General features: G+C 35.1%; 2 protein-coding genes across 5 annotated transcripts in view; one reads left to right on the forward strand and one right to left on the reverse strand.

Moving 5' to 3' along the window:
* ANO3 (anoctamin 3) overlaps positions 1-27121 on the reverse strand; it is a 246431-nt gene that overhangs the window by 34065 nt on the left and 185245 nt on the right. For all 4 annotated transcript variants that reach the window (XM_012725477.1, XM_004682971.2, XM_012725478.1 and 1 more), the window contains 2 exons: positions 20421-20517; positions 18160-18220 (listed from right to left, as the gene is read on the reverse strand). In XM_012725477.1, the coding sequence (XP_012580931.1) occupies positions 18160-18220; positions 20421-20517 (158 nt within the window). The remainder of the gene's footprint in view (positions 1-18159; positions 18221-20420; positions 20518-27121) is intronic.
* MUC15 (mucin 15, cell surface associated) lies at positions 13980-17029 on the forward strand. Its single transcript, XM_012725480.1, has 3 exons — positions 13980-14654; positions 15466-15615; positions 16869-17029. Exons 1-3 carry the CDS (start codon positions 14009-14011, stop codon positions 17027-17029), a joined length of 957 nt encoding a protein of 318 aa, XP_012580934.1. The 5' UTR covers positions 13980-14008.

Raw genomic sequence — 27121 nt, forward strand, 5'->3', positions numbered from 1 at the left:
TTCCAACTTCCCCCCTACTCCTTTTTTAACAACATTAAGTATCAAAGCAACAGATAACTAGATTCTAAAACATAATGAGCCCAGCCTTTGAAGCCCAAGGCCTGAAAATTTCACAAATGCCTGAAATCAGACTCAATATTTCTTCCCATGAATATTCACTTAGAAATGAGAAGCTTTGAATCCTCATATTACGTGAACACACAATGAGAACACTCACTCACCATGAGTTTTTTTTCCACCACAAGCTTGATCTGGGCAAACTTTTAAATCGGATACAGAGTTCCTCTGAAGTTAACTCTTCCAGTCATTAAATATACTGCTGTCATTTGCATATTAAATAGAAAATTCAGGGCATTTGTTCAAATGACAATGGTTCTCTTAAACTGTGAAAAATTAAGAGTTTACACCAATAACAGCTTGTCATGTTTTCAAATGTATTTTAATAAAACACAAGTGATCTTTTTGAGAGCACAGGATTAATTTTTCTTATATTCTTTCCTCATCTTACCATTCACTACTTAATACCCTTCGTTTCCTTTGTCCACTGACCATTTCTGATTACAAATGTAGCATCAGCAAAAAAATTGCTGGAGCAATACTGAGTTTCTTTTTCTTCCTAATATACCTAGGAGTACCTGATGTATATTAGGTTTTCAATAAGTATACACTAAATGAATGAATGACAACTGTAAAGAAGAAAGTAAAAGTCACCTACAACCAAATTATCAATAAATAGCTATTAAAATTTTTGTAATTTGATCCAAGGCATTTTACTTGAGAAGTATGAGGACTGGTAGCATGCTGACATCCAGACCATACTGGCTATTAATTTATGACTGAAAAAGATAAAAAAGCAAGCTTTTCCTTACATTATGATTAAGGAAATAAAATCTCTTTCTAATTTTGTGTCCAGTCCATTCTCCCTTTCTTCTCCCCTTTTAACAATATTAAGTGAAAAAGGAAACAACAAATAATTGGCCAAGAGCTGCTTGGAGTAAAAAGGATATGAGATCTTCTATGTATTTATTGAAAAACTAATACGCACTAGGTACTCCTAGTTATTTGTTGGCTAGAAAATGAACCCCGTTCACTGGTTGGCCAATGCTCCCCAGGACCTGGTACCTGTAGAGTTAACAGCAGGAACTGCTTGTGGCCTCCAGGAAAGTGCTTCTGAACTAAGATCTCTATCTATTCTGAAGGCCAGACCGAGAGACCTAAACACTGCTTAAATATTTGCCTTTTTTTAGCTTTTAAGTATTTCTCTGGAACTGGATACAGTTCAATTATAACTCTACTTGGCACCACAGATGAATACCAACCATGAGAAAAGAAGCGACTAATTCAGTTCTATAATACATATAATTAAATTTTTCTTCCTGATCAAGTTGCAGTGACTCTTAAATGGACATAGCAATGCAGTGCTGAGACAGAGCATAACTTGGAGCAGGAATGATCTGTGGCTGTAAGCTGCTTGTTTTCTTTGCCAGTTGCATTGTCTGACCTTGAACAAATTACTAAACAATGATAAGCCTCTGTTGCCACAACTTCAAGTGAGAAAAGCAAAAGTGTCTTCACAGTGATGTACAATTTAAATATTTGGAGCACAATTTATAAATGGTCTCACTATATTCAGTTCATTTTGCGTATACTAATTTTACATCAGATTTTCAACTGCCAACTAGCTTTTATTCATAAAATACTTGGCTATTTGTTTTTTGTTTGTTTGTTTGTTTTTAATAATAGTTTATTTATTTAAAATAATATCATAGTTTATTTTTACATCATTTTGTGCCTTTTTCCATCTCATTTGTGACTACTTAGTTTTTTGGTAGAAACTTGGTTTCTAGCAAAGTACAAAGATGTACTTTTCTGGAGGAAAAACAGAGCTATTGTTGATTATATTTCAGTTGTTTGACTTACAAAAATTGAGTCATTATCAGTAAATTTCCACATAGTACTTTCCTTCTATTGTCCCTTTCCTCACAAGCAACTTTAAATTGTCTTTATTTTCCTAGAGGCAGGTATCCTGCCTCTAAATACATTAATCCCAATGCCATATTTTGAGAACATAAATTTTATCTATCACTATAGAGAGAGCAAACAAAATATGAAAATGAGTTTCAACACAAAGCCAAAAAGAAAGAAGGGAACTAACATTCCTTGAGCACTTACAACATCCCAGACTTTGTGCTAAATGCTTGTAAATGAAGCCATCATTTCCAACAACCCAGCTGAAATAAAAATTATGATCTTTATCAACAGAGAAGAAACTTGAATTTTTTAGTGTTTAAGTTATTTGTTTAAGTCAACTGCTAAAATTCAGATCCTGATGCAAATTAATGGATTTTTTTCATGATAAAGGAAAAAATTATTCCAAGTGTGGTTTGAGACAGCCATTTCTGAGCAATATACTTTGCAACATTCTTCTGGAAAGATATTAACATCAAAGACAAAATATCTAAGTACATTTCTAATGGATATAAATGAGATCAAGAACTACAAGGATAGCTGCTCATACATCTTGTGGATTGTCAATAACAAGTCTAAAGTCCTTAGACTTATTATTTTTTTAATCAAAAATGATTACTAGCCATCTTCATATAAAAATTTCTTTAAAATGTAATTCTTTACAATTTTTTTGGAGGATTTATCCTTTGCAGGAAAACCCTGGTAACATTTTGATACATGTTTGTGACTGAAAATATTGTTTTTTCTTTTACTTGACCATTATATGCAGAAATGCAAAATTTCTTATATTTTAGTGCTTCTTGGAAAACTTAATGCTTAAAAATTAATGATTCTTGTCCATACTTCCAAAGAACACTGAATTAGTCAAAGAATAATTGAATAGTTGTACTTACAAGTTTAAAGTATCTAAAACTCACTGTAGATAAAGCCAGAATTTTTTACCTCCAAATGTTGGCCCTGCATTTCTTGATTGTTGACAAAGGATATGTTAATCAGGGATACATTTAATTTTGATTTAGTAAGATGCCTTTGTAGAGTTTATAGTCACTACCATGTTTTGTTCAATTATTGATAACTATTTTAATGTTTAGATGCTGACTCTGACAAGTGCTAGTCCAAGAGTTATACAATGAATACACATGTTCTCTAAGGCCCAGCACTGATAATGGAAGAAAAAAAGAATTTGAAATGCCTGGAACTAGAAGTACTCTATTAAAATTATTTCAAAAAGTTAAACTTATACATGAAAACATTATGTATTTCCCCAAATGTGCAGTATTAAAAATTCACATGACATTCCAATTATAAATTATGAAGCTTAAATAAACTTCTCAATGTTCTAAAAAGTAACTTTCAATAATTAACTCAATTAGAGAAAGATGAAAGTTTGAATTAGATGAAAGGCTCAATTTCTAGGAAAGTTTTTATTTTTAAAGATTTTTTTTTTAATATATGCATATAAGAGCTGGGGTGTAGGCCAGAAGTGAGGGGGTGGGGGTGGGGAGAGGTTGAGAAGATTCACCAGAGACAGAGTGGGCAGAAGAACAGGTAGATCTACTGAAACACACTGCTGAGGGGAGCTCATGATGCAGTGGCTGACAATAGTTTGATAACACTGACACTTTAACATCTGCACCACCAGGGAGGTACCAGAAGTACTTTTTTAAGCATTATATGATGTTTTCTGGAATTTGGCTTTGTATATATTTTGGAGCTTTCAAAAGATTACATGTTTGTGTTTATTGAGTTTAGTTTTACATGTCAATGTGTATTCAGAATTTTGTATTTTTTTAAAGAGAGTTTTCAAAACTGTGTATCTTCCCATCAACATTTTAATCAAGCAAACACATATGTGTTAGATATCCTCCTAAAAATCTTACATGTGTTTACCATTAAAATCTCCAAACATCTCAATGTCTAGGAAACTGCTATATTTCTATTTTACTATATAGACTTTATCTATACAATGTTCAAGGTACTCATAACCCTTACAATAGATGAAGTGGTAACTTCTCATTGTTAGCTGATAAGTGCGAACTTGGTTTCAAAATACTTTTCTTTCTTTTTTATTTTTGCTTCTGATTTTGAGCCAAGGAGCCAATCAAGAAACTACTCGGAGTGCACACACCTAGTCTTGGTGTCTCATTCTATATCTATTCCAACTCTTTCCAGGCCCCAACCCTAGGCTGAGAACATTCAGTAAATTTCAGGGTACTATTGCTGTTGAGGTTATTATTTAGTTATTAACTTCCAAACTAAGAAGAAACTAATAAGAGATTCCAGGATTTTCTTATTATCTGTTCTGATAATTTTTTTTTAAAGATTTATTTGTGCATACAGATCTGGGGTACAGGCCAGAGGCTCAGGGGTGGCGAGAGGCTTCACCAGAGACAGAGTAGAGAGCAGAACAGGCAGATCTACGAAGTACACTGCTGAGGGGAACAGTGGGCGGGCCAGGAGAGGTCTGCCACACCATGTGGTCACCTCCGGGGCAGGCGGGAATCGAACTCATGTGGAAGTGGCTTTAGCTTGTTAGTGCTGCGCTTTAACCTGCTGCGCTACCAGGGAGGGCCTGTTCTGATAATTTTTTTGAAAGCAATATATCATACATATAAATATATTTCCATTTAACACATGAACTTGAAAAAGAGAGCGACAGCAGGTTACTACTTGCAGGACTGGACAATTGTTTAGGAAACTGGGAATAAGAGGCTTCACCTTAAAAAGCAGGAGTTTGAGGTAGCCCAACTTATCACTCCAGCAAGACATCCTCTTCCCCAAGGCTACATATATATGTCATATCCTTGTCACCATTCCCAATTGGGTCCACTAGGACTAGTAGTATCATTGCGCCTCTTAACTCTGCTGCTCACATCACTTACCTCAAGAAGACCAGAAATTTCAGATCGTGTCTTAAACCTCAGAGTCATATTCTCTGGTTCTAGGGAAACAGGAATTGCCTATGTGACCATCTCCTACTTTTCCCTCAACTCTTTAAGATACTTTCACTATGATCTATACTCAAGAGTTGGCAATGACAAAGCTTTTCATGTCCCCTCACCTTCTTGCTCTACGTGAAACCTGGGCTGCCCCAGAAGCTCCACTTTCCAGATAACCTTCTCAGGTCATGGCCATTTTTCTCTCTCTCTCCAATAAGTATGAAAGATGAGGTGGTGAACATTTTGCTCCTCATTGCTGCTTAAAGCCATTTTCTCTCCCTCCTCGCAAAGGATTCACAGATTAGAACCTCACTTTATCAATCTATTCTTCCTACTATCTCTCCTTGTGAAAGTCACCTACCAATCACTGGGGACACATCCCTAATATCTTCAAAGATATCTTAACTCCGGGCTTAGTGTAATTCTTAACCACAGGACTCCCAACATAATTCTTTGAAATTATAATACAGAGATAATCTTTCTAGGACCTTGAGTTCTCTGATCTTTGAACTCTATCTTCAAAGTTGCTTTCACTGACTCTACCTTACACATATACCCTAGTTGCATACTTTTGATCAATGACAAAAGTGAATCCTCCGCAATTTCCAATTATCAAATCCATTCTTTAGCCTGCTCCCAATAATTTCCTATCCCCATAATCTCTTGAACCAGTTTTTCAATCCATTGACCTCCCAATATTTTCTTTGTTCTTTTTTCCTCTCCTGTTTCACTATCTTTTACATGTAGTCTAATAGGCTACTATTACACTCACTCATTCGCATATTTCCTTAGCAACCTTTCTCTTTTCTAACAGAATTTTGAACAATGTTACCATCCCCAAAGAAATTTGAGGATGCACTCAATTTTCAATGTATTCATAAAGATTTTACTTGAGACACCCTCAAATAAGATAACTATAATGTAACATATTTTATTAATCAAATATTTCTTTGTTGCTTAAAGTGTTCATGCTCCAGTGGGGAAATAAAATATGAATTAAATTTATATTCTGTTTCAAACTCATAAACTATCATTAGTAGATTTGACCTATGGAAATAAAGTCACTATGTGTAACATTAGTGTGAGGCACATAGTACTCTACATTTGTAAAAACTGATTCCATTTGGACTCTGACTAATGTATTTCTATTTGTGGCCTGGTCACATACTACATCTGGTTCTGTTTTCTGATCAGTGACATCATGTTCTGGAAATTCCACTTGTAAGTGGTTCCACCATTTCAGACAAAGAGGAGGCATTTCTTCTTCCAATATGTATTGTAAGACTTAATTACTGGGTGTAAAGCTACTGGTGTATTAGATGAAAGGCACCACAGAAGTTAAGTACAAAATAGTTATGCAAGCATTGCACAATGTGTCATCTCAGCTGGCTTGGCTGATGACATTGTTGGGTTCCTCTGGAGAAACGAGGTCCAAAATGGGACTGGTTTTACCTAGAACACAGCATCTACCTGGAAATGTATTCAGGCAGACTTGTTTGGTAAGAAATTACATTTTAAGTCCAAGTCCAGGTTGATTTCACAAAGAATTACGATCACAGCTAAGTAGTAACAGAGGAATTAAATATATAGTTTTTATTTTATGAGTTCTCTTCCAGATATGCTCATTCAGGGTTTATCTGGAGGAAAAAGTCTATGGTTATCACAAAGGCAGTAATGACAAAGATTCTGAGGTCACTTCACACCTAGGGTCTTCATGAAACAGGGTCATGGGAGATGAATTTTGATTCATCTGACACTGAAAGTGGATAGCTGAAACAGAATTGAGTGCCTTGTAATTTCTAAACTAGGTATAAGCCATAATTACCATGGTAAAGTCAGAAAGTGGTAATGATATTTAGGCTCAGATCTAGGAAAATACCTAAGGGTATGGTACATCTGGTCCTATAAAGTCAGGTTCAGTATTCTAAATACGCATAAAATATATTTTCACTCAGTTTTCTTTCCTAGTTACTGGCTAATCTGAAAATAACCAGTTGAGTTCTATTAAGTCATTACTCAGTAACCAGTCTTTTGATTCAATTCAACTTGTCTTTTTTCGTACCAGGGCTGACACAGCTACATATCCATTGAGTGAGTATTTCTTAGGAGTAGGTTTAATTTCTAGTCACAATCTGAAGGACTTTCGGTTTTCGGAATATTAAAAACCATAGAGTTATGCAGTTCTTTCCTGGGTGAATGAACCAGATAGATTCTTTATACTCAAAGAGAAGCTCCTGAATCTTAAAGTTTCCTTTTCTCAGCAGATGAAAACTATCTCCTTCCACAACAGAAGCTAAGTATGAACTGCAGGCACACTGAGTGGGCCAACTTTTGGTGCTATCCACAAACACTGATGTACAGAGTATCCCAGAAAGTGCAGTTTCACTCTCTGCCCTATTCATAAGCCATGAAGGAAGTATGCTAGGCTGTTACTCAACTGTAGTATTTAATCAACTCTAGTATTTAATCAAGCACTACCCAGGCATGCCTCAAGCTTTCCAGCTTCCAAATTGAGAGTACAAGCAAAGAGAACACGGGATGGAAACTACTTAATCGAGAAGGCTCCCAGGATTACTTAGGATCACGTATTCTCAGACAGGCGAGTAGTTACTCCCCAAACTCCTGAAAGTCAGCAAAAATTCTGATCTCAATTGTGGCGATTGTTTCTAACTCAAAGCTTCACAGTGTTCTCAAGGATTCTAATAAACATTGCTTCACTTTGTGTTAAGTATGATTTTCTAAAAATCCATTTCAGTGTGAGGCAGACTAGGCTCCTTACTACTGACCCTGCTACATTTTGCCATTCAGGTTTTACAATACATCCTACTATTTGTTTATGAGTTGGGAGGAAAACTGACAGCCAGCACACAGCAACAGGTGCCGAGCATGACTCACTTTGGTTTTCTCACCTGCAAAGGGACAACCCTCCCTGTCACAAATTCTGACATACCGGGACACGTCATCAAAGCTTTTGTCCATTTCCCGTTTAGAGCAAGAAATGGATGAAAGGGATGCCCCGTGTTCTGCTTCCCAAGAAAACCAACCAGCCCCCAAGTCAAAACAACCAACCTATGAAAATTGGAGGGTTGGGCTTCTTTCTTTTTTAAAGCCTGAATGAGGTGATATCTTAACGCTGACAGCTGAGAAGCAGGTCAGTCGGGTTCTTGGGTGCTCTATTACACAAGCCAGTCCCACAAGCCAGCCCCACCTAATTGTGTTTCTCTGCCTTCTGTTCAGTGGGACATCATCACACGTAACTCATCTGCTTTTTTCTAATGCACAGCAGACTCATTCCAGCCAGAACAACTATGATATTTTAGTTCCTGTTTGTAAACACCTTCTAGACGTGAAGGTAAGTACATGCTGGTTTACACAGGTACCCATCTCTCCTCCAGCTCTCTCTCTTCCTCTCTACCTCCCTCTCCCCCCTCTTACTAGAATATCAAAGTTTGAATCAACTTTTGACAGAACAGTCTGACAAGAAGCTACGGAGACCCTTGTAAAGACAGGTCGTACTTCGTTAAGTAATTACCTAAATGAACATGTGTACTGTTGAATGAATTAACTTTATGAATTACTGCCAAATTTTCTAGATGATGAAAACCGACAAAGGGTTAAATAAAACATACATGACTTCAGTTAGAATGTAGAATGTTTTTAAATAGGATTCTGGTAAAGACTGCCAAATGTTTAAAGTCAAACTGGTGGCACGGATATGAATTTAAAATTTAGATTTAAATTAAGTTCTTAGATTTAAAGATTCTTGCTCAAGTATTAGAATATAATCACTTTTGGAAAAACATTTTCTTAATGCAATGAATTATGTTTCTATATATTTTTTCCAAAGATTTTCTTAATTAAAAAAAATGGCAAATGTTCCAGTTATAATTATTTTACTTAGTAAGTACACATGTCTACAATTCACTGAAATCTAAGAGCTACCTCAGATGCTAAAGATGTTTCATGGAATGAAGACATAGTTTCTTCAAATTATTTTCAGTTTTGGTTAGGTGGTACTCCTCTAATTAAAGAAATAGCAATAAACTAACTACCTATTTTCTATTTGACCCATACAGACAGTGAAATATGATAGATAACTGAAAACTCCATGCCTGGAAGTTGCATCCAGAATGTTTCTTTTGGAGACATAGCCTTTCTTCTTAAACTTGACACTGACATTTTCAAATAGTGAAGCTTAGAACTCAGAATGTCCAAATTAGCAGAAGGTATGACACTCTACAAATTTTCTTGGATTCATGAACATCTATGTTTTATAATTAGAATGATGTCCAGACATTTTTGAACTTTTTTTTTTTTTTTGCTGAGTGGAAAGTCATAGTTTTGTTTTCTTTCTCTTTTTAAATCAAAGTGAAAGGATATACCTAAGAGCCTCAGGGTCAATTCCACTTTTTGTTTAGTTAAGTCTTTTCATTCTTTCAAAACCCTCTTATGAAAGAGGCATTTCTCCCAGCATAATTTGTAATGTCTTTATTTATGGGGCTCTTTCATTAAGAAAAACAAAATGCTGTTCCTGACTGGCGGTGGCGTTCGCAGCAACACACTAGGTCTGCTGTGGTGTTGGCTGCATGACAGTCTGAGTTTCCTGTGACTAAAACAAACAAAACCTGTCTTCATGTGTAGCCTGGAAACAAAAACAAGGAATGACGGAAAACAACTGAGGAGCAGTGCTAGCGCAGTGTATGACTCTTTAGTCACTTGGCTATAAAACTTATGTTTATTCTCCTGTCAGTGTGGCTGAACTAATTTTATTTCAAACGCATGCTTCTGATTGTTAGAATGGCCAGCATTTCTCTTCCCTTGTATGGGTTGATTACCTGACCTAACCAGGGTACCTCCTTTTTGTCAAATCTTGGCTAAGTTTTGTTTTGATTCAGTAACAACAGGAAAATGGCAGAATGATGACTTTATGCATTTAAAGGGAGGTAAAATTTATGCTCAAAGTGTGGATTTGCTTCTCTCCAGGGCCTCTGTTTTGTTTTGGTTACCTTTTCTTTTCACCAGCTCCAAAAGGCTTCTACAAGAGCAGTAATGTGAAACCACTTTTTAGTGCCAGCACCAAAGATAGCAGAAAATTTTCTTTGTGTAGAGGAATTATTTTAAAAGCAGTGAAATACATGCTCTGCAAGTATGTTGTAAAACAAACAAACAAAAAACCTGATGAATACTAGAATAAAAATATTTCAATACATGCAGAAAATTTTGAAATTTGTGTTCAAGGTATCTGCTAGTAGATAGACATGCTCCTGTCTTTTTTTTTAAATCCCCTTTATAATAATTATAACTTAGAAGTTTTTTAAGTTTGTAATGATCTTAGCTCTGTTCACAAGTTATACACTCAAAATTCCTTTTTAGGGAATGGGGATTTCCATGTAGGGGGAAAAAAGTGAAAAGAACATGAGGAGAAATTATGCTACCTGGTTCCCTGAATTTCCCTTTCTCTGAAATTTCACTTTTCTTTCATCCCACCTTCTGTCTGCCTCCACAGTATACCTGGTTGACAGATGACCTTAGGCACACTTAAGAATGCCATCCATCATTCAGCAAAACTTTAGCTTTATATAACAAGTATATAACATAGTTTAAATATCTGAAGTGGAGAGAAACTGAGCAGAAAGTTCAAAGAGAAAGAATGCAGATTTCATTTATTCTCTGGATTTTCTTCACCATCTTTATTAAGTCTTTGCTTTTTACAACACACTTCAGTTCAATTCAGAATGGAGTGAACTTAAAATTGCTTAGTCTTTACTCCATCAAATATCCAGGGCTGTGGTTCTGAATAGTTGTTGCCTTCAGTTTCTATCATTTCTGTTTCTTTAAGAGGAAGGGACTCAAATCAGTTATAACTGGGTTCTTCTAGAAGCCAGGGCCTAGAAACAGAGTTACCTCACACTGCTGTGCCAGACACTAGGAATTAATCAACATTCAAATAATCTTAACCTGTAATGCTATGAATTTCCTAATAAATTGCAAATAGTCTTTACAACATACCAGATTATTCTTTCTCTTCCCTTGCTCTTTTTCAGTGGAGATAAATTATAGGCAGTAACAGAATGCTTGGCTCAATGACTGTTGAAATCTTAGGTTTTCAAATTACAATCAAAAGCTGGGCAAAGGCTAGAAAGATCCCTCTGGTGGTTCAATGTTACAGGCAAAATGAAACAAGAACAACAAAACTCACTTTGTTAGTTCTCGATATGTGGATTCTCACTGTGGGAATGGAGTGAAAGTTCAATGCCACCTTCCTCATGGAACATTATGAGAAAGTTGGAAGAATAGCTAATGGATGTTTTTCCCTTTCTGGTGACTACTTTTCTAGGAGGAGAAAACCAGAAGGCCTAGGTTTAGGAAAAGCAAATCAAACTGTACAATAATGATAAAATGGATGGCCAAGTACAATTCAGAGATTAATAAGATCACTGCTGGCAGGTGAGGAAAAAGAATGTAAGGTTTTCTATGAATTTGACGGGATTCATGGGAAAAAATGTTTCTGAAAAGGACATGTAAGCATGTACAACTAAATTGAAACATATTATAAATGTGCTAAATGAGGCATCTGCTTAACAAGATGTGGATGCTGATGAACTATAAGTTCTGGGTTAATTATGTATGCTTTGTGAATCTGTAAAAATGTCCACCTAGCAAACATAAGACAATTGTTGGGAATAACTAATATGTTAGAGAGGCAGTTAAGGTTGAAGGCCCATTTTCCAGTGTTTTAAAAAAATTGGGATTATAAACTGTTCTGACTAAAATAATGAAATCTAGAGAAGCTGTGCTCAAAATATATATTGGTGGTGGTGAAAACTTCCAAAAAGCAGCTAAGTACCAAATTTTATATTCTTCTGTAACTGTTATCACACAGCTTGAACATCACGGCTTGAGCCCTAACCCCCTCTGCTGGCACATCTACACATTATTTGTGCTGCACTTTATCATCTGTAAAGCAGGATGAATATTCCCCTCCACATTTTTGGTTGATTTTGATAAGAATTAAATGAAAAAAAAATGCAAAACTCTATATGTATACTAGTAATCTTTTTTCCTGTCATGCTAACAATTTTTAGGGTCTAAATCAATTTTTTTTGGTTACCATAGAAAAGTGTGCAAAATGTAAATAGAGCTATTTTAACACCTATGTAATCCCTAATGGGTCACGAAACAGAGTATCAGCAGCACACAGAAGTCCCATACATGCCCACAGAGCAATAATGCTTTCTTCCTTTCCCAAGTCTGTTTTGAACTTTATATAAATGAATCACACAGTATTAACTAGCATTTCAAGCTCTGCATTGTTTGTGGTAACCACCCATGTTATGTTTAACTCTAGTTTGTTAATTTTCACATACAACTGTCAAGTATTATATCAGGATGCACATATAAGTTGTACCACTATGTAAGAAATCATTAAGCAAAGGGACAAGGGGACTGAAAACGAAAAGATAATCAAAGGGGCTATTATACGGCTACTCCAACATTATAAAAAATCAGCAAGTATCAAAATATTGGTAAAAATTTCTGGGAGAACTAAGAGAAATAGCAAGCAATACTGAATCTAAATAATAGAAGTTGCAACTCCCTTTTAGTATCTTAGTTATCCTGGTAGTTTATAGTGAAGGATATGCCAAAAAGTCCAATTTAAAGAATATAAAATCAGCTTTCAGATTTCAAAGAAAAGTCTAACAACTTTAAAAATTATTTAAATTTTTTTTAATTAAAACACTTTAGATTTTATACCTTATTATGTTGCAGTCAGTAAGCTTGTTTTCATTGCTACCTCCCCTACTTACTAGCTTCTAATATTAGCCATTCTGAACCTCAGTTTCTTCATCTGCAAAATGGGAATAATTCAAGATTCTTTTTTGTCTCAAGGGGTCACTGTGAAAAGCAATGATATATAAACTTTTTTTTATATATAAATGATATATAAACTTTGCAAACTACAATCAACTTACAGTTTGCTATGAAAATAAGAAATGGGAATCTATGTCGGCTAATGGCTTATATTAGGTCAGATACTGTTTAGAGTACTTGTTTCTTCAAACTCATTTAGTTTCCTGAACAACATTGAAATCAGTATGATTGTTATAATAGTGTTAGAACAACTGCTTATTATAATATTTCACAGCTTATTTGTGTCAAAGCTAGAATTTTAATATAAATTTCTCTCATATCTTCCCCATAACCTCTCTATGAACTGGGCGTATTCACCCTTAAGCACAGAGAAGTATGCCTCTATCTAACTATATAATCTTTTTTTCACACATTTCCCCAACATATTCTTAATTTACACAGTAAGAAAATACTAATAACGAATATCCTAAAGCTTCAAGTTCTTCCTGATTTTCCCTAATTTTGGGCGAATAGAGGAATATCACCAAGTAAAAAGTATTGTGAAAAAAGGACGCTCAATTTTAAATTCTTATAAATCTTTAGCTAGAAGTGAAATGTTTTTTAACTGACACACTTTATAGTTGAACATTTAGTGTACAATTAGTAACATTAATCCATAATAAACATTCCAAATTACATCTTGATATAAAACATGCTTTTTAAAATAGGCTGAAAAAAAATCAGTCCCTTCTACCTGCCTTATCCGTACAATATTTAAAAAAAAATTTAGTAATCTATATTTACATACATAAATATTAGTTATATATGATATACAAATACAATATGCTAAATATGAATATATATTAAAGAAATATAGTATATATATTTATTTCAACTTGTCCCAAAATAAATGATTTTTGAAATAGTAGGGTGGTGGGTATCTGGCTTGACAAAGTTTTTGCATGGCATTCCCTCTGTGAAAGGAAGATAGGAATATTAAATAGAAAGTAGAAATCAGAGATTCTGGTTTTAATATATAATTCAAAATAAAACATACTTTTGGAATTCAGAATATGATGTTACTACCTTATCACTATGTTTCTAGATTTTTATCACTTAAAAAAAGTGATATATATGTATATTTAAAAATACTTTATATTTCATTTAATAATTCAAATGACTAAATGACTGGGTTTTTTTTTTTTTTTTTCAGATTCCCTTTGATACCACCTATACCAAAGAAGGCCACTATGTGGACCTCAGTCAAAACTCTGTTCATTTCAATTTTGCTTAGTTCACTACTATTTGGAAGCCATGGGAAAGGTGATCTAGAAAGAAACACAGCACAAAACATTACAGAAGGTTTCATAACAAAAAAAGAATCTGTTCCTCTGGCACATGTAAATGAAGACCCCAAAGCAAATAAAACCTCTGTTTTAGATCCTTCAAGCGAAATCCCTGAAATAACAGAGATTTTAAAAGACGTTTCAGCAGACTCTCTTGGGACTTGGAGACCCACATCTACGTTTTCTACAAGCCCTCCTTTGACTAATGACGCTTCTTATAAATCTGTTGCGAACTCATCTGTAGCAGATGAAAATCTTTGGCCAGTCTCAACACCTCTGAATGTTACATCTGCTGTATCTTCAGAAAATTCCACTTCTGTGGTCAATGAAACCATGGAAGCTGACAACAGTACCATTTCAGTCAGTACCTCCCCTCCCACATCAAATACTATGTCCAGGACCCCCTTGACAATGCGGCCAGATGGATGGCTTACCTCAACTGCTGACAGCACGATGGGGTTCACCCCCTATCCAGAAACCACAACTCTACGGCCCACCTCGGAATTGACTAATAATTCAAATTTTCCAAATACACCAGACCCCCAAGAAGGTAAACATAAATGAATTTAACTTTGCTGTTTTGTGTAAAACTGAATCTCCAAGTTAGGCATGTATATTGTAAGGAATGTAACTTATTAGACAAGAAGGAGGTCTATGATACCGCAGGTGGTTCTCTCTTAGATAACTATCTGGGATTGCATTTAGGAATATTACCCCATCTAAAAATTAAAAAAATTGTGTATGTGGGTTTTGAAAATGGAATGCATTTAGTGAATTTATAAATTCTCTGATACCACAGCAATCACAGGGACAGAGAAGTCTGTTATTTAAAAAGTGAAAACAAACTCAACAAAAAGAAATCCTTCTCAACTTATAGGTCCCTACATCAGTAACACCATAAAAATAGAATTTAGCTGTACAGAAACAACTGTATTATATTAAAAATTTTGTCTTTCATTTAGGGATTCTTTTAAAGTTTAAAACAACATAGAAAGAACCCTGAATATTTAATGAAAATTCACTCTTGTTTTTTTCAGGTCTAACCATATTTTTATTTTTGCAAAATTAAGAAAATAACTGATAAATTCAATGATTTTTAACACAACTTACCCTGATTATAATAATGACATAAACATCAAATCATATGTGTGTTTGTGTGTGTGTGTATCCCAAATACTACATAATTTATAAATACACACACACAGCCACAGAACCACCATTATCTAATATTTATGCAAACACTGTTAGATATTCCTTTGTGTTCAGAAAATATGGATATGTGTGTGTTTGTATACAGATATATTTCTGTTCTTTGAGCAATTACTTTATTTCATGGCTGTATTTTTTTTCTTATTCCCCAGAGAACAGAAATACAGGAGTAGTATTTGGGGCCATTTTAGGTGCTATACTGGGTGCATCATTGCTCAGTCTTGTTGGCTACCTGTTGTGTGGGAAGAGGAAAACAGATTCATTTTCTCACCGACGACTTTATGATGACAGAAATGAGCCAGGTAAAACAACTTCCAGAAATTAATCTGCAGTTATTTTAATTATGTGAGGATGTTAATGTTCACTAAACTATCTAGAAGAGTTTGAGAGATTCTTGTGACAGAAACGAACCAAGATATATTCTGATCTACAATATTGTTTTCAAATAAGCAAAAATAATTGTGGGCCTGTGAGTAAAAATTAAAAATGATTTGCAACTTGCTCATTGTGTCATAATTTATTTTAAATAATAATCTCATACTATTACCAAAGATTAATGTAAACATAAGTATAAAATCAGAATATAACCATTATATTGAATGCATAACAGTAAAATTGGAAGACAGTGGCACAGATGTTTAAAAAAATTGCCAGCAAAGCCACCCTTTGGCATGTTTGATCTCGTTATATCAGTAATTTGAATGATGATTAATTTGGAATTCTTCTATACTTTCAAAAATACAGTAAACCTCTATAAAATTATAATGTCTAAAGTAGAATCTCTGCAGAGTTGTATATCTGAGACATACTGTCACAATATACCTTGATTCAGGAATTTCCACTCATGTGGTGGTAGCTAAAACATCTAAGAATGAGAAAAGAATCTGATAAGAATAAAAACACCAGGTTTGGTCATAATAATTTTGAAAATAGAGTCCAGATAACTAAGGAAGTAATGTTTTGTTTGTCAAAAAATCAACAACTTCATTGTTTTGTTGAAAAATAACAAAAATGTGGAAAATGTCAAAGGTTTCAATGTTAACACAGATATATCAGAAAGAAACAAACTGATAAGTTTAGCTTTTTGCCATCTTCACCTTCAAGAGCTCAACCATAAAGATACTGAGATGCTTAGTAAAATAATAACACATATTTTAAAGTGAATGTTTAATACTTTTACCCTAATAGTAAAAATTCTGGAATACAGGGCTGAATTCACAAGATTAAATATTCAATTAGTCATAAGTCTATGATTCTCTATGTAAAGTACTGGCTATGATTTTGTTATGATGTTTCCCTTATTCCTTTATTTTTGCCCTACCTGCAGAGATTTTAGAAGTAAAACTGCTCTCTTAGTCTCAGAAAGATGTGTTTTGTAAGGTAACTCATTTCCAATTTCAAAACTAGTACCCCAAAAGAATACCTCAATGAAATACCTTTTCCTCATCTATATAGAACAGTTCCTTATGTCTAGCAGACGTCCATGCTTGCATTTTCCAGATTATCACTATAACACAGTGTTTTGTCTTGTTTTGTTTTTTGGTTATTGTTTTAGTCTTGCGATTAGACAATGCACCAGAACCTTATGATGTGAGTTTTGGGAATTCCAGCTACTACAATCCAGCTGTGAATGATCCATCCATGCCAGCAGGACAAGAAAACGCACGTGATGGCATCCCCATGGATGACATCCCTCCACTTCGTACCTCAGTATAAAATTAAGAGGAAAAGACTTCAGACAGAAAGTGTGCACCCACCTGGCCCTTTCATGGGCCCATCTTCCAAAAGCTCATGTAAGAGCACTGTGTGTGGCTTGTGCCAACGAGAACCGTGAAAGCATGAGGCAAGTGGTGGAAACACGAAGAGAAGATGAGTTGTCCAAAGGTTTTCCTTCTTTCAACACTTTGGACTGTGTTGACATCTTCATTAACCTAATTTATATTTTGGTTTATTTTTTTCTTACTGGATTTTTTTTTTCCTGAAGGATAAAGAAACTCCTTCAATGAAATAAAGAACCAAAACTACCATTTTCATCTTTTGGGGGGGAGACAAAAGATTTTTCACTGACATTTCACTGCCTCATCATGAATCAAGATTGACGTTCTCTCCAATGAAAACTGAGTTAATTTAAGTTTTGACTTTTAACTTAAAGCTAGAAAGAATGCATAACAGAGCTTCTGAATTTAATTGAACAGGGTGACCTGTTATTTTTCAGCACATACACGGTCAGTTCTTTCAACTCTCCAGCTGACAAAGACTACAGTCAACACTTCTTTACAAAGAGAAATTCCAACTTGTGTGACTTACTTTAGGCATCAATTAATTGAATCCTTTAAAAAATCAATTGGTTGTTTAAAAAAGGTAGTTTTTACATAATAATTACAGTTTTCAGATGTTAAATTATTTTTATAGTTCCAAGAAGTGATACAGAAATAGGATTTTGTTATGTATTAGATATATCATCTCTTAATCATATATGGAAAGATTCTGTTCCTCTCAATATATAGTGAATGGCTATATTAAACAAACAAAACATTTTCTGAGTTTCATTTCCACCAGCAGAAGTACAAGAAGCTTACTTTGGACTCTAGAATGTTTTAGTTGTTCGTATCACCTGCTTTTGATGAACAACAACAAAATCCGTAGTAATATAGGAAAATCTAAACTTTAGAGATTACTGGATTAGAGCAAGAGTTAAATTCCCAAGGAAGCAGTAGTGTCAAGAGGGTCAACCAAGGAAGTACTGAATCAGAGACTTCACTGTTGAATTGACACATGGTGTGTGTGTGTGTACATGGCAATCAACTAAAAAACTTAGAAAGTAAGTCACGAAAGATTATACTTACCCCATATTGCCATAAAAATAGCAAAGAAGACTGTCCCTCCATTGTCAAAAAGATATGTCACCTTAACAGAAAACAACAGAAATATCTGTCACACTCTTGGTTAAAACAATACAATGATCAGGGTTTGCATTTTGGTACTGTGATATCTCCCCCAAGGAACTTGTATTACTTTGTAATTTGTAAACATGAGAAATGAAATCCTTCCATGGATCTTGCAACTGTTTCATATGATTTGAACCTGGGAAGAAATGAGGGAACACTTTACCTCTGCTTTCTCTTCCCTTCTGGTTCCATTAGGACTTTACCTTCATTTCTGCTTAGAAGAGTTCAGCAATTACTTACTTAGGGCAAAATCTTCCTTACAATGTGGCCCTAGGAAACAGATTCACCTAAATAATTTGTTAATATGCAGATTTCTAGGCTTCAACCTCTAAGAATGGATTCTGAATTTTGGAAGTCTATCTTGATGCTATAGAAGGTGAAGCTACAAGTGTGAGATAACTTCAGATAGCTGAGCAGCTGAGACAGCTAATACACCTAACTGCACTTTTGGTCAGCAAAACTCTCAAGGTTAGGGATGTTGAGAAATGTAAGAATCTACCAGTGAGTCAGTACTTGCACTGCGTAAGTACCACAGTGCTTTCTTCACTCTATTTCAGAATGTGCCATCAGTTTGTTCAGTAGTGGTTATAAGAAATAAAGGATCCTATCTTAAATTGCTTTTAAGAGGTTTCATAAGTCACTGGACATGTAGGATAATCCAGTGTTTTTGAATCAGATAGAGTCTGAAGTTTCATAAGGTGCAATGTACAATTATATGTTGTTACAGGATACATGTTCAAACTTGTAAGGATTGTTTGATTTTAATAAAGTACACATTCAGCTTACCGCTGCTTCTTTTCATTTACATGAAGTCCTCTCTGTGTCAGTGAGGGAGATTAAATCAGTACAGCCAAGACAACAGGTGTTTGCCAGTCACATAAATACCACAGAAACTATAGGGAAAAGGGGCCACTAACCTTTCAGGGCAGAGGAGCCATTAGGAGCTAAAAACTGTTACATCTGGCACACACTGAACAATAATATGTAGCTAAGGTGGAATATATTTTACCGCACATTTCAATGGTGCTATAATTCAGTACATCATTACACAACAGACGTACTCCTTTGAAAGGTTTGCAGGTAAGTATGGGACTTATGAGATGGCTTGAAACATTTATGATTGCTAAGCCATGGGATTTCTAAAAATGTTGTAAGGATTTGTTTTCACAACAGGCATTAGCATACATTATGTACAAGAAAAATAGGACCATAAAGAAATTCTCCTACAGAGCTTATAAAATTATGCCCAGTGGGGAATTCAGCTTTTCCTTTCCAAAAACATCCCACAGAGATACCTGATGCTGTCAAGCAGCTGAATAGCTCTATTTTCCTTTTAAACAGATCTACTGCAGGACACAACCTCTTAGACAGTCAGAGCAGACTTTACACACGGAGGCTTAAAGGTCAACAAGAAATAATGGCTCTCTTTGTTCCAGAAATAGCCATGTTTTAGAAAAGTGGTAAATACAAAGTCATGCTTAACAACAGTCGTGTTGAATAGACATGATTTGCCATAGTTTATGAACTATTTCTATTAAACTGTTTTTATTTTATTGTTATTGCTAAGCTTGCTTGCAAATCTTTTGGGCATTTTACTCAATAATATAAACATTCATTTTTTAGAAACCACATCTGTAAGACACAGTGAAGTATACATCTATGTTCATTACATACATGTAATGGGAGATAAAGCTAAATTTATACCTGGGGAAGCCTCCAGACTTGCTCTATTAAGAGGAGGCAAAAGTATAACATCATTGTGCTAGACTTACAAAGTTGATGACATGGGTAGTATTGTGATATGGGAAATGCCAGGGAGACAAGAAGTAGAGATCTGTGGTTAGAGCTTACGATGTTAAGATTTTACTTAGAGTTCTGATGTAAGAACTGCTCTACGAAAAATGGAGTGTGGAGAGAAAGAAGAGTCAAGTACAGTTAATCAAGGGTGATTTTCAAGAGAATAAAGATGGGGAGAGGCCCTCCTTTTGATAGGAAAGAGGCATTTGGCCTATTAAAAACTTCCTATGAAATCTATAGAAAATTTCCAAAGAAATGTAACAGGCTCTCTGCAAAAAAAGTAATTTTTCCAGTGGACTTTTTACTAACTGCTTTCTAGAAAAAGTAAAGCAAAGGGAGGAGAAGTGAGGGTATTCACTCACCTTGGCATAGATACAGCTGTCATTGAGTCTCTGCAGGGAGCAGTTCTTGTCACAGAGAGGGCACATGAAGACCTCAGTGGCCTTGCAAATTTCTTGACTTGAGAAATCAAAGAAGAAAAAGAAATTATGAAGAAGTACCATTCTAGGGAGGTGTTTAGACCACTTGGTCAATTCTGTGGGAAGTAGCAAAGCAAAGAGGAAAAAAAGAAATGGAGACAGGAGACAGGAGAAGGAGACTGGAGGACTGACTCCCATCTGAATTTTTTCAGTTTTATGATATAAAGTTTCTGTTTGCATCGATTTCTTAAACATATGATTTCAGAGCATTGAGGATAATTTTGTGAAGAACACCCAAAGGAATTTTAATCAAGCTCACAGATTCTGAAGTGGCTGAACTGTAAACATATCTGACTATGCTAATTTCTCAAATCTATGTACCATGAATCTTGCTGTCTTAAAATCACCAACATGAACACTATAATCATTCATACAACTTTACAACTCCCACTACAGCCAATCGGTGCATTATGGTCACTGGAAATTAAGAGTTGAAATTTTTTGTTGTGTCTTGACACACACCGTCACAATGACAAGACATAAGTTTTATTTCCTTCTATATATTGTATTATTGGTTGGAATAGAGCACACTTGTCTCTTCAGCTTTATGCTCACTGTCTTTTAAAGTTCTAACTATACATTATGTATGATGTTGTTACAGAAATCAATAACAATTTCTCAAAAGTCCTGGCCTAAGAGTTCAAAGTACTTAGTATACTTTGAGTAAACTGCCATTAAATAAATTTGCTTTGCAGAAGTTAAAAATAACATAAAGGGTATTGAGAGTATGTCTGGGAATGTAAGTGTTAACAGAAGGTTAATGTGGTGTTTACAGCAAGATTTGCTGTTTTAAAAATTTATATACTTGAAAGTTGAAGATAGAAATATACAAATAACCCATGGAAGGATAGTGAATAATAAGATTTTGGAAAAAAATTAGAAATATTAAATATCAGACTCCAATAAAAGATGAAACCTAGGAAAAATGGGTAATTCAGAAGTTGCAAAAAGACGAGAGAGCAGAGACCATAGTCAAAGAATAGTAGCTGAGAACTCCTTATGCCTAACAAAAGGTGGACGTTTTAATATAGATGTATGGTAAGCTAGTAGAAAATTGAAATGTCTAAATGCAAAATGACCTTCACCAAGACACATCATTGTTCAATTATCAAAAGAGAAAGATAAAATATTAAAGGAGATAAAAAACTGTAGAAAATAAAAGGATGGATATAACATGCAAATGCACCTCAATCCGTTTCTTCAGATTTCTTAGCAGATACTCACAAGGCTAGAAGACAGTGGAGTGACATATATAAAATTCTAAAAGACAAAAAGTAATGCCATTCAAGAACACTCTATTTTGCAAAATTATCATGTAAGTATGATGGAAAAACCTGAGCTTACTATCAACAGAAAAGAAAGAAAGAAAAAAAAAGGAACAGATAAACTTGAGGAAGAACAGAATCAGAAGTACAAGCCAGAATAATAAAAGACAGCAACAAAGCATTAAAGGGAGAGGGCAGAATCTATATAACCAAATGACAGCGAGTCAACACCAGTAATGTTTTAGATACAGGAAGTTTGAAACAACCTGCATGATACCACAAAACACACACACACACACACACACACACACACACACACACACACAAACTAGAATAAAACCACTCAGAAGAAATAAAGAAACTGAGAAAATCACTAAGGAAAGATATCCAAATTGGAAAAACAAAACAACAACAACAGCAACAACAAAAATGGAAACACATGGAAATAGGAAATAAGGAAAAAGAAAACAAAAGACAGATGTCAATAAATAAGCCTTATACATTGATAATCAACACAAATGCAAATTCTGAAGTGCACCAACTATAAGACAAAAAATAACATCGTGTGAATGAAACTGAATGATTCATCTATATTATGCATATAGGAATCTCACTTCAGAGCTAAATACAAAAATAGAATTAAAGGGAAAGACTGGAGCAAGGATTTCGAGTGCTGTTCTGATATCAGACAAATTAGATGTTCAGTCAAGGAAGTCATCAGGTACAAAGGCATGTACTAAATAATGATCAAGAAACTAATTCATGAGAAAGATATAATTTTCATCAATATTTATGCACCTACCACAAACACACCCAAATACATAAAACAACGATTAGCAGACCTAAAGCATCACATTGCCAGCAACACGATAATAGGGGATTTCAACATGCTACTGACATTAATGGGGAGATTTAACAAAATGTAAAGGAGAAAATAATGACTTTACATGGAATAGAGGATCAAATTTTTTTTAAAGGTTTATTTATTTATGCATACAGAACTGAGGTACAGGACAGAGGAGTGGTGGGTGAGAAGATTCAGCAGAGACAGAGTGGGGAGCAGGACAGGCAGAACAGGTACACTGCTGAGGGGAGCAGTGGGTGGGTCAGGAGAGGTCTGCCGCGCCATGTGGGTCAGCCCCCTGGCAAGGGATTGAACTCATGCTGCAGTGGTTTCGGAGAGCTTTATAATGTGGTGCTTTAACCCGTTGTGCCACCAGGGATCAAATAGTTTTAATAAACATTTACAGAGCCTTTCATTCCAAAAGAAATGAATACCTACTTTTTCAAATGTACATGGAACATTCTCAAGAATTGATCAAAATTGAAACTATACTGCACAACTTTTCCAATCAATTTGGTATAAAGTTAGAGTCAACCAAAAAAATCAAAATAAAAAATTACTTGGAATCTAAACAAATTGTTGAGATACATCCCAGATCCCGAGTTTCTTTAAAAGCACTGTCAAGAGAGAAGGACACAGCAACACAAGCCAACATCAGTAAACAAGAAAGATCTTAAATAAACACTCTAATGCTATACTTTAACGAATCAGAAAAGAAAAAAACAAAAGAAGGCAAAATAAGTGGGAAATTAGAAAAATTAGGGCAGAAGAAAACCAAATGGAAACAAAAATCACAATACAGATCAAATAAACTAACAGCTGGTTCTATGAATGGGTAAACAAATTGATAAACTCTCAGCTAGGCTCATTAAGGAAAACAAGAAACCCCAGATAAAAAGGACCAGAGGCCCTCCCTAGTGGTGCAGCGGGTTAAAGCACAGCACTGAGAATCTAAAGCCGCTTCCCCATGAGTTCGATTCCCGCCTGCCCGCCTGCCCTGGAGGTGACCATATGGCGTGGCAGACCTCTCCTGACCCGCCCACTGCTCCCCTCAGCAGTGTACTTCGTCGATCTGCCTGTTCTGCTCCTCACTCTGTCACTGGTGAAGCCTCTCGCCGCCCCTGAGCCTCTGGCCTGTACCCCAGTTCTGTATGCACAAATAAGTAAATCTTTAAAAAAAAATAAAATAAAATAAAAAATAAAAAAAATAAAAAAAAGGATCAGAAATTAAATCAGAATCTGAAATTACAGATACGAGAGAACAACAAAGGCACATAAAAGACTACTACAGTATGTTCTTCAACATACCAATAAAAGAGGGCATATTAATTCACTTTATAGACACTGAGATGAAAGCACACTCCCAGGTCATGGATTTTTGCATGCTAAGGTGCAGGGTGGTGACTTAGCAAGTACAACTTCATTCTTCTGCTTCACTCACTAATAAAGGGTTTTGCTAGGTTCTCCAGCACCACTGTAACTGAAGCCAGCTTAGTGATTGTGAATATTTGTCATTTTTGATAGAATAGGACCAGTCTCAGTATGAAAAATATCCATTCATTTTTACCATTTTACTGAATATACTTAACATATTTCATAGTATTTTCAAAAATCTAGGCTATGAAATTTGAAAACCAACCTCTCCTCCCCCACCCCACCCCCAAGTAAATAAAGGAAAATTTTGTGTTAAATATCTTTTTCTGGTGTAATGTTAAATTGTGTACATTATTAATGTATATATGCTAAATATAATCCTATTTTTGTTATACAATTGCTTAGATTTTGCTGGTAACAATAGATTAGTAGATACATGGAACAACTAAATTCCCATTGCAATTATGGACGCTTTGTCTTAAAGCAAAAAAGTTTGTGAATATAAATTTTGTGTACAAGAAATACTGTGTTTTTAAGTATGTGAATGCTTTGCATCATCACTGAATTTACTGGATATGTGACCTTTAGCAAAATACAACATATTTGATAGAGCATTGAAAATAAATAAATAAAAAGTTTGAGACGACCATACATGTAATTGACTTTATTTAGCCACTAGAGGGAGGCAGAGTGCTCAGCATGTTCTTTGTCAGTCTGATAATACAAATGATTATTCAAATTGTGGCTTTCTTTTGTTTTATATCTATTATTAGAGACACACATTAAGGACTAAATCCAAGGAAGTAATAATAGCTACAAGTGAAGGTAACAGGAGGGAGCACTTTGTCCATCAGAAGTCAATGTGTGGTCCCTCTTCAGGGTCATGTTGCTTTGTGCGATCCTATTAATATGATAAAGCACAGAATAAGATGCTTGATGATAATAACTATTTTAGGGAAGTGTGACAATGGGGAATTAGGGGAGGCATACGCAAAGCATAAGTTTTAAAGTCAGATATAATCATCAGGGAAATCAAATCAAATCATATCCAATCACACTGAGCTATTGCTTCATACTGGTAGGATTAAATTATCAAAAACAAACAAGGTAAGTGTTGGGAAACATGTAGAGAACTTTAAACACTTATACATTTTTGGTGGAGAGAAAGATGATGGAGCCAATATGGAAAATAACAAGACCTGTCCTCAAATTTTTTTTAAATAATATCATCTAGCCATGTGATTTCTGAGTATAAACCTAAAGGAACTGAAAGTAGGGTGTCAATGAAATATTTGCACTCTCATGTTCACTGAAGAGTTATTTTAAATAACTAATATATGGAAACCTACAGCTTTTGAGAAATTAGGCAATTTTGAGGATTACATACATTTCTAGGTGAGTTCTAATGCCAAAGAGGCAAGGTTAGATTTTTGCACTGGACTTCAAACCCAGGGCCTGATGAATAGGTGACAGTTATCTGCTTATTCAATTTCATATTCTATGACATGTGCCCATCCAGGCACAAATCTGACCAAATCTGGATCGGCAAGACCAAAAACCATGTGTAAAATATATATACTAAGTAATCTACTACAATTTGATGGCTTTATAGTTCTAACAACAAAACAAGAAGTATTACCTCAATTTATGTGAACACAGCTGGTAGAATCATACATAAAGTATAGATCAATTCAGTTTTTAACATTTTATTACTCTGCATAAAACAAAATAGAGCTTACTAAAATAACATAAAAACAAAGCAACACAAAATAGCAGCCCTGTGTCCTCCCCCACTCACCATAACACTTAAACTTAACCATGTCTGTCGCCTTAGATGGAAAATTTCAGGCCCATGAAGTTTTGAAAGTCAAGATATTCAGTGATGTTTATCTTGGTTTAGAATAGAAAGTCTGACAAGATCTTAATTATAGTGTGACAGAAGTAGCAGTAATATAATACCATAAAGCAGTGGGGAAAGAGGTGGCTAATAATGCCTATTAAAACATTTCTTGTACTAAAGGTTAAAGAATACTTATCTCATATAAAAGGAGCTTAATTTGCTCCACTGGTACATAAATCAGTAGGGACAGCCAATCTATTCATCTCATTGCCTTTTGTTCTTATTGTAGGTGTGGAGGGCTAAAATTTGTGAATATGTTCTCTGTGGAACCAACTTGAAAGTACTTGTTTATTAATCGTTTTCTGTCTTTATTAATTCACTTGAAAAAAGAGGGCTATTTTTTAAATTAAAGCCTCCACCAAAATCTGCTAGAATTTATAATTGAACTTAATAATAATGCAAGATAGACAATCAATAAATAGATTATTAGTTGCCTTTCTAGTCTCTAATGGTGGAGTACCAAAAATAAGAATTAAGAGGCAATCCCAGGCTGTCCTGTTAGTGCAATAGGTTAAGCCTCAACACTATGAAGCTTTCCTCAGCCTCTGCAGCACAAGTTCCATCCCCTGCCAGGAAGCTGACCCACATGATGCAGCAGACCTATTGTCTCACCCACTGCTCCCCTCAGCAGTGTATATCAGTACATCTGCCTGTCCTGTTCTGTTTTCCCATTCTATCTCTGGTGAATCTCTAATCCTCCCTTATCTGTGGCTTGCACCCTAGCTCTCATATGTATAAAAAATCTTAAAATAAAATCCAATACCACCTATAACACCATCAAAAATAATAAAATACCTAGAAATAAATTTATCTGATGAGGTAAAAACTCTATATACTTAGAATTATGAAATATTACAAAAATATCAGACACAGGGCCCTCCCTGGTGGCGCAGTGGGTTGGAGCACTGCACTGGGAAGGCATGCCAAGCTATGGCTGCTTCAGTAAAATTTGATCCCTGCCCCAGAGGTATCCACATGGTGCAACAGACCTCGCCTGTCTCGCCCACTGCTCCCCTCAGTAGTGTACCTTGTTGATCTGCTTGTTCTGCTCCCCATTCTGTTTCTGTTGACTCCTCTCTTCACCCCTGCACCTCTGGTTGTACCCCCATTTCTGTATACATAAATAAATAAATCTTAACAAAGAAAAAAAGAACCAGCTTTTAAAGTTTTATATATATATGTGTGTGTGTGTGTGTGTGTG

Source organism: Condylura cristata, unplaced genomic scaffold (genome assembly GCF_000260355.1).
Source record: "Condylura cristata isolate star-nosed mole 26May11 unplaced genomic scaffold, ConCri1.0 scaffold00015, whole genome shotgun sequence".
Classification (NCBI taxonomy): domain Eukaryota; kingdom Metazoa; phylum Chordata; class Mammalia; order Eulipotyphla; family Talpidae; genus Condylura; species Condylura cristata.